This window comes from Corvus brachyrhynchos, unplaced genomic scaffold (genome assembly GCF_000691975.1).
Source record: "Corvus brachyrhynchos isolate BGI_N302 unplaced genomic scaffold, ASM69197v1 scaffold14, whole genome shotgun sequence".
NCBI lineage: Eukaryota > Metazoa > Chordata > Aves > Passeriformes > Corvidae > Corvus > Corvus brachyrhynchos.
Genome location: NW_008239110.1, coordinates 11222702 through 11231848, shown reverse-complemented (window position 1 = coordinate 11231848; position 9147 = coordinate 11222702). Strand labels below are relative to the sequence as shown.

The following is a 9147-nucleotide window of genomic DNA, read 5'->3' as shown; positions in this document are numbered from 1 at the left end:
GGCAGAAGATGACGAGCCTGAGCTCGTGCTTCGCCCAGCTCTGCCACAAGGCTCAGACCGTGTCCCAGATCAACCACAAGCTGGAGGTGAGGGGCTGCCGTGGCACCGGGCGCGGCCGGGCCGGGAGCGCATCCCCGGACGTGCCAGGGTGGCGGCGGCGTGGACCGTGCCCTGCCCCGGGGGCAGCGAGAGCTCCTCCGGGTTTTTTCCTGCTCGTTTTCCTGCTCCGAAGCAGCTGAGGAGGGTTCACCAGGCCTCGTGTTTTAGGATTCGGGCCTGACCGCGGCCATCCTCCCTCTGGGTTTGGTAATTCCAGCTCTGGCATGGAGCGGTGCGTGCCAGAGGAGTTCTCTGTGATGTTGAAAGCAGGAGCCTTGGCCAACAGATGCTGCTGACTGGTTTTCTCTTTGCAGTGAGTCAGGACGAGAGGACACAGTCTTAAGCTGGGCTGAGGGAGGTTTAGGTTGGATATTAGGAAGAAGTTCTTCACAGAAAGGCTGCTTAGACATTGAAATGTGCTGTGCAGAGTGGTGGTGGAGTCACCGTCCCTGGAGCTGTTTAAGGAAAGACTGGATGTGGCACCGAGTGCCCTAGTGTGGTTGCCATGGTTCCTGTGTTCGGTCACAGGTTGGACTTCATGATCCCAAGAGTTCTTTTCCAGCCTAATTGATTCCGAGATTCTGTGAATTTGGAAAACCTTTTAAAAGAAGGGACAAAGACAAGATCGAGGTGCTTAAAGCTTAGAGTCAGTAGTCAAAATGAGGACATTGTTCCTCCTTACAAGTAAAAGAAACAGAAAAGTGGATTGAGGATGGACTTTGACAGGTCCTGTTGTTCCTTCACACTTCAAAGTGGATCAAATAGCTCTCTGCCGAGCTTAGTGACTGAAAATAATAGCAGAGGTCGCGCATTCTGTGAGGAGAATAATAACTGGCCTTCCTGTTGGAAAGTTTTCTTCATGACTGATACAGAGTTTCAGTCAGGGTGGGAAGCAAACGTGGCTCTGGCTTCTGTCCTCCTTCTGATGCTGCATAGAGGCAGGGCTGCAGGTCCTTTGGCCTGTGAAAGAATTGGAGAGCTCTGGAAAGAGATTCCAGAGAACTTCGTGGTCATTTTATATTTGTCCAAGCTGAGCATCTTTGGTTTAGTAGGTGTTTTTTGTGGTGTCCTGTACAGGTGTGCATGTGAGCTGCCCTCTGGTCTTTCAGTTACAATTAGAAGGCTTTTGATGTTTCTTCCTCAGTTACCTTTCCCTGGGCTAAAGCCCTCCAGTTTCTTCAGTAGCTCTTGTAGACCATACTTTTTAGACTTTTATTGCTTGTTCTTTTAACTTGTAAGTATATAGGAGTAAGAGGGGAAATTCTGAGACACCGTGAAAATATGGGCTTTGTAAGTGCTTCAATAGACAGAATTCCCTTCTTTCAGTCCTTTTTGTTACACTCATTATAATAAAAGAATTTTAGAGTCTTCAAGCAGTAACCTGCTCTTCTGAAGGTATGCCTTTCAGTAGGAAGTAAAGTAAGTAGATTGTCTTTGGTTTTAATCAGGTTTCTTCCTGGTATGAAGACATTGTTATGCAAAAGAACCCGTGGAATGTAACAGAGGAGCAGGATTTTTCAGAGTAGAACAAAGATCTCATTAAACTAGGAGGTTTTTTCATCCCAGTCTTTATTTCACTGGAATGCTTACTGTAGTGGTGTTCCTCTATGTGTTTATGTTGATATGCTGTCTTACATGTTACCGTCCCGGGAAGATATATATATATATATATACATATATATATATATACATATATATATGTGTATGTATATACACATATATATATATATATACACATATACACACACACACAGTACCAACCTATACAGTAGGCTTCATGAAGTATAAGTATAGTAAAATGAGATTTATGAGTTTATGGTAGATAACTAGAATTTATTTTATGGTGGGTTGTTGTGTACAGACATGTAAAACAGCTGAGTTTTCAGGTTATTTTAAGAGAATGGATTTCTTTGAAAGGTTGTTTCAAGCTTAAATATTTTGAAAGGAAATGATGTAACTCAGATCCTGAAAGGTTTTTTGTGTCTAATTAAAATCTTCAGGAACACTTGAAGAACTGAAGATCTGTGCCTAAATCTCTTACGAGTTGAAAAGCAAAGGAGCACAGTTAGCAGTTGTTAATAATTAGCATAATTATTGTGTATATCTATGTGCTTGAGGTAATTGCTTGATAAAAATGATACTGATAATCTAGAGTGAGTGCTTTGGAATTGAATAAAAAGTCTTTGTAAAGTATTTTTATTACTGTGAGTAGTATTAGGCCTCATGCATATAAAGGAGTTTTTATCTTTCAAATAGACCTTTAGAAGACTTTAGTGTTGCCTTGAAGGTTGTTAATTTTAGGACCTCATGTTTATTGGAGTCATAAACTTGAAATGAAAGCTGCCATTTAAAATCTCCAAAAGATGGAGCTGCTCTGTTGGAAATGAGTGTCTTGTCTTCTTATGTGCACAGATTTCTAGTCAAAAGCCCCAGTGACCAATATGAAGACCACAATTTCATAGTTTGAAAGAAATCACTAACATCAATACTGGCATTTAGGATGTGATTGGTGGTTTTACTCCTTTTTTTGTAATGCAAGTTACTGTACTTCATGTAATTTTTAAGATTGCAATCATTTCTTAATAACTCACCATTGTAATTTTATAGTGCTTGTACATTTTAATACAAAGCTTTTGCCACATTCACAAAAATGACTTCAGTAATAGTTTACTTAGGTACACTTACTCAAGCCAATAAATTAGATCCATCTTGAGAAATACACCTTTATTTGGATTAAAATAATACTTGGGCTGAATCTAAGCTGACTAAGCTTACTCCTGCAGCTGCATTTGACTGGACTTGTCTTACCGGATAAGTGATATTATTTCATAAAACAACAAAAAATTATGAATATCATTCTGTTGTTTGTGGATACCATTTCCTTCACCAAATTCGTTGAGTCTTATAACAAAGCAGGCAAGAATAAAGAAGTGCAGTTCAGGCTTTGATTTATCTACTTTATTAGCTTCGTACACATTCTCTGATTGGCACAATTGCTTTCAAGAGGCACAGCTTGAGGTTTGGTGAATGGAAGCTCCTGCTGTAGGACTTCTCAAAAAAATTTTTGCCGTCTCGCTGTATACCTACTGCTAGAGAGAGGAATCTAGGTAAAATATTGTATGGAGGATGTTCCTGAATAGTGAAAAAAGCATTCCAGGAAAACAGTAGTTTCCAAAGAGGCAGCTATATGTTGGCAATTCTGGGCCAGGTTATTTTTAGAAGGAGCCTGCAGGTATTTCAGATGCACAGGAGATGTATGCAAATAAATTTACTTGTGCTTAAGGTCGTGAAAGTTTATGAACCTACTACTGTGCTAATAACATTTGCAGTCTTAAATTAAACTAATGATATGTTGGGGGAGGGATTTGTTTTCATAACTTTCCTGCTGGTCACAGTAGGACAGAGTTGAATTAAGTAGCTTATCAAAGAGGAGGAAATAAAGGTGTTTGGCAATACAAGCCACTGTCATTCCTGAGATCAGCCTCATTTCATTGTGAAAAAATGGAGAAGTGTGTCTTGTTAGTAGGATAGCAAGGACCTCAGTCTTTTAGAATTGGTGACAGACATTTTAAAGGAGATTTTTTGTGGTTCTCTGTTGGAAAGCCATATAAATCAGCAGATGCAGGCTGGTGGTCAGTGTGTGAGATTTTAGAAAATGTTTAACTGAGAAGCAGTTCATAGGTTTTGTTTTTCCTGTTTGACTGTCACTTGACTATGACATTGTCTAGATGTCCATTTCAAAAAATACAAGTTCTGTCTATCTGCAGTTCTGTAGAAATAAAAGAAGTAGGTCAATGTGCCAGTGAAAACTGAGCTTGACTTTAACTCTGGCACTTTGACTACCAATCTGATTCTGCAGTTTTAAGTGAACAAGCTAGAAAGGAATGTTTGGTGGAGCACACCCTGTACCTTGGCAGATGTGTTAAGCCTGTGTATATGCTAAAGCTAAGGAAAACATGTATGTCTAAGAAGGTAAATGTAGTTTTATGTCCATGATTAAGTTGGAATCAGCAGGTTTAAAGGAACATGTTTCTATAAGCTCAGTTCTTCTGTAAGTAACTTGTAACCCATTCAGTTAAAGCACATATAGAATGTTGTGGGTAATATGAAGATGTAATTATGAAAAAACTGTACTGCAGACTGGAAAAGCTAAATTTAGGTGGCTTTATGTGTGTGACTTTCCATAAGCATGCGAGTCCATCTTACAGAACACACTGCAGAGATACAGTCCTGCTCTGTTGTTTGGCAGTACTTTAATCAAGGTAGGACCATACACCTTCTTAGGAAGGTCTGTTTGGATTTTTTTGCCTTCTCTCCTTTATTTTGTAGTGAGAAATGCTCTTGTTGAAGACCAAGATACTTTTTTTCCCTGTGTGAGGTATGTCTATACATACATATAGAATAGCTGCAATAACTTACTTTTTTCAAATGTCATTATAATAAAATGTTATTTTATTAATTGGACTTTTAATACTTTTTCTCTTTTGGAATAGAAATCTGTTGGTACTAGATAGAGTGTGTTTTTTTGAAAAATCAGGTGAGTGAGATTTGGTCCAGCTAATTTGATATCCTAAAATGTGAGCATTTTTTGCATATTCAGGAAATGCAGATTTACATGCATTTTCCAATCAGCTTATATACTAAATTATCATTAGTTTAATACATATAACTTCTATCAGAATAATTATCCCTTTTAAACTGTGATTATGCCTCTACTTAATTAATATTTTCCTGTATCAGAAGCCTATATACGTCTATGCAAATTTAACTATCCTATTTAATTTTCATATTTTTGTATGGGATAAAGTGTTTTCCTTTCCTATCTCACTTGTTGGGAGTTGCCAAAGAGGAAGTGAGAGAGAACCAGTATATTAGTTTGTATTTCTTAGTTTTCTTTACTGAGTTATGTTGCATAGCTAGTATGGATTTCAAAATAATGGCAATAATGAAACTATTGATATGACTTCTAAGAACAGATTTGTGTCCTCCTAATAAACAACTAGAAGCGTGAGGAACCTGACAAAAATAGTCATTGTGAGGCAGTCAGAAATTTGTCCCTGTCAGCAAGGCAATTAAAAAAAAAGTAATTTGTTCTTCTGTAAGTAGGTGTAAACAGAATGAGAGAGTCAAGCAAAAAGTAAAACACTAACAAGAAACAGTAGCAGGTATTTTAATGACAGAGGTGAAAAAGATCAGTCACAGGCATAAAAATGTTGGTGGATGTATCCGTTTATGTAAATGGAAACCAAATTTTTAACATGCTTTATTTAAGATGTGGTATCATTATTATGTTATCTTTTAGTTGTTGGGAGGAAAAGTGTGCAGATAATTACATGTCCAGAATGGTCTTCAGCAGAGAAGATAAAAAAGTAGAAATGTTGCTTTGCATCCTTTTAATTTGCTGACCACTCTTCTGAATGTTTTGTCAGGACTAGAATAGAGCCTGAGAAATGGAGTAACTCATTTGTCTTATGCTTATGTCCTTTGTATTCTGTGTGGGATATAATAAAAGTGGGTGAAATTATTTTACGATTCATTTTTGTCTTCGGTATCATACACTACATTTTTACCACGACTACTTACATAGTTCCACTACTGTAGTGTTTATTTAGGGAGTCAGTAGTCATAAATTTTGTTGCTCGTGCTATTATTAGCCACATGATAAAGACTGTTTTGTTAAATTTAATGTTAGCTAAAATTCGAAGTTACATATGTCCTTTTTGGGGTCACAATAATAATGAAATAAAGGCTTTTAATATAATTTAAAAATTTGTCACTGCAGTCTTTTCAAATAATTTCTTGAAACATTTTTGTCATTGACAAGTTGTAAGCATTGTGGTGAAATTGGGGGGCGTTACCATAAGAAATGTTGGTTTCCAAGTGTACTGTCTGTTCAGAAACTCATTTTGTACAGTGCTGTCACATTGTTTAGTTTTGCAAGGAGCACTGTGAGATTAATAGGGCTCTGCTCTGTTTCATGGTTTCTCATTCAAAGCAGTCCATTAAACTTAATAGGGTTGTGTGAGAAATTGCAGCAAATGCTGCTTAGTACGCTGGAAGAATCAAATAGTCAAGACTGAGGAAGGGTAGAGTGTTCTTGTCTTTTGGAGAGCTGTAGGCAAGGTGATACTGGTGAGATAATGGAGACAAACCTTTCTTTTAGCAATTAGAGAAACGTAATAATTGAGAGCTCCGGCTACTTCACATCAAGGGGCTGATGCAAAGTTAGGGGTCCCCATGAAAACTTGGCAGTATGTGGGTTGTGCAGGCCAGGCTCTGTTGTTGTTGCATATCTGGTGTCTGACTATGTTTAGGCTTCAGGCTGTAGGAGCTGCAGCTGTCACATCCTGTAAATTTGTTTTCTGTCCTGCACTTGTGTAATGTTATGGGAACACTTAAGAATAATGATTTCATTGTTTGTAAAGCGTAATTAAAGGTTTTTTTTTTTAACCTGTTTTGCCTTTAAGTGACGTTTCTGTCTTTAAAAAAATGCCCCCAGAATGAAATGGGAAGCAGATATGACATGCTAGTTAAGCAAATGTACAAGATATGCTAGTGTCATATCTTGATATTTATAGTGCTTTTTTGTGCATATGCCGGGACAGAAGCCGCAGAGTAATTGCAGCATTGTAGTGTGTTTCATGATCCTGGGTCTTGCAGCCTCTAAATCAGAAGGTTAATAGTCCTGATCAGGAGTGAATGTTGAAATACATAAGTGCATATATTGATGAAGTTTATGGAGTCTAGTGTAAATTACATGAGGGCATGCTGCTGAGGAAGTAAAAGCACCTCATAAACTTGATTTGTCTGTGAATTTTGGTTTCATCCAGTAGCAAGATACCTAAGGACCTGTCCTTGAAAATTAGCTATTAAATATATATATATATATGTACACCAGAGGTGTTTTATTAGTAACAGAATCAATGGAGCTTGGAAATCTCATGATTTGTGGGAAATGGAAATGTTGAGCACTTTCTCAATTCACCAAGACCTTCTGATTCAGGCACTCCCTGAATGATCTGGGAGTTTCCACATCACAGCATCCTTTCCTTTGCCTTTTCATCTCTACAATTTTTGGTTAGTTGGCTGGACACGAGACAGCAGCTCAGTCTCTAGCTCAGAACTGCACGTGTGCTGCCTGTACACTGGGCTGTCGTCTTCTGCCTCTGGGTGGATTAAACAAATTAGCTAAAGATCTGGCTCTTCCCACTTTCCCCTCTGAAAGAGCTCTAATCTGTCGCTCTTTCTTACTAGCAGCTGTTTAGGGTAAAAGTTGTATGTTGTAGGAACTTCAATCATACACACTTTTACTCCTTTTGTTTGAATCTTGAAAATTAATTCAGTTCAAATCAACAGGGGAGGAAGGCAAAATAGGGAGAAATGTAGTCATACAGATAAATGATGGCACTAGAAAGTCTTGTTTAGGTAACTGGGAAATTCCGAAATGAACTCCTAGCTGCTGGCATTCAGAGATTATATGGTGGGGAAAAATCTTTTACTTTAGAAAAACAGTTTTCAGACCTTTATGAGTTTAGAAGGCTTGGCATGAGAATGAATCAGGTGTACTCTAAAGGCCTGAAATTAAATGAAAACTAAAGGCATTTGATGAGTGCTTGGTTTATGACTTTTAGTCACTTGTGGCTGGTAATGGATACTTTTGTATGTATCTAGCTTCCCTTTGCTGAAAAATCTGTGAGTTTTCTACTATGTTTGAATTATGCTTAGACTCTCTTTGAGCTAGGTATTCATATACCAAGACGTGCATTCATTACACTTTGAGGGAATTCAGGTCTTCCTCTCATTTTTATTTGGTGTGGTGAATACTTGAATACTGTCTTGCCCTAGTATGCAAGCCTATGGCCCAGCTTTCCAATTCAGCCTGGCTCCACTTTGAATGCTCACAACTGGACAATGTGTAAGTCATAGACATCTTTTACACCGATTTGCTCAAATGAAACTCTAATCTATATTGCAGAAATTGCTGCAATGATAGCTCAGAAAATGACAAAGCTTTTCCCAAAGCTAAACCCATTGTCATTACTTTATGTAGCTCCACCATCTCTCAGTGTGGCCCTCACCCCCCTGCAACTGCTTTCCCTGTCAGTAGTGAGAGGTTGATTCCTGTCACCGTGGTATGTAAGTCACCATCATCCCACATGCTGAAGTTTTCTCAGTTTCTGTGTGTTCCCCCTGATGCTTTAGATCTTCAGAGGTTGTAATACTGCCATCTTCTAGTGCCTCATTCAAGCAGTGATGCTTATGAGCAAACTTGTGGTTTTAGCATGGCATCTGTCTGCTTCCTGTTGTGCACTTCTATACAGATACCTCTGTATTTGTACTTCTCTGTTACGTTTATTCATTCTTTCCTTGATGTATTTATGTTGTGAGTTATTCAGGGCAAGGTCCGCATTCTTTTTCTTCACAATATATGAACTTAGTATAAGATCTTTGAGTATGTCTGAGATCTAATAGAAATAAGTTATTTTTGGTTATTTATTCTAACTATTCTGTTAGAATAACTAATGGTCACTTTTCTATGAAAAATGTACAGATGAGAGTTCAGACCATCATATGAAAAATACTATATAAATTAATTGGAAGAGGCTTAAATGATGTCATTTTGTTCTGAGACTCCTGATGAAAAACACTACTTAAGACTTTAAGTACTCCATGACTAAAAATGCAATTAACCCCAGCATTTAAGATAGCATTTATTATATTGCCAATTTAAAATACATATTCAGTATAAGACAATTCGTAACAAACTCAATTTTTTGATAATTCATAACTACTGGAACAGGAAATAGGGACTGTTGATTAAAAATAGGACATTGTCTGGACTCTTTTGCCTAGAGGGTTTTTTTTGTATTTTTTTTTTTTTTTAATTTTTGAATTTTCCATGGAAGAAATATTAACTGCTTAATGCCATTATTTATTTTCTTTTATCTCCTATGGGAATAAAAAGGGTAGTTTATAAATTCTTGAGTTATTTCAGTTGAAATTGGTGTTTAATTTTCATAGCTGTAAGACCTCTGAGAAAAAAAAAAA

The 9147-nt window shown here is 37.5% G+C and overlaps 1 protein-coding gene across 2 annotated transcripts in view; it reads left to right on the top strand.

The window, feature by feature from the left end:
• The first annotated feature begins 6 nt into the window (after positions 1 to 6).
• Positions 7 to 9147, top strand: part of GOPC (golgi associated PDZ and coiled-coil motif containing) — a 28656-nt gene continuing 19515 nt past the window's right edge. For both annotated transcript variants that reach the window (XM_017739649.1, XM_008637793.2), the window contains exon 1: positions 7 to 86. In XM_017739649.1, coding sequence (XP_017595138.1) covers positions 9 to 86 — 78 coding nt within the window. In that variant the 5' untranslated portion in view covers positions 7 to 8. The remainder of the gene's footprint in view (positions 87 to 9147) is intronic.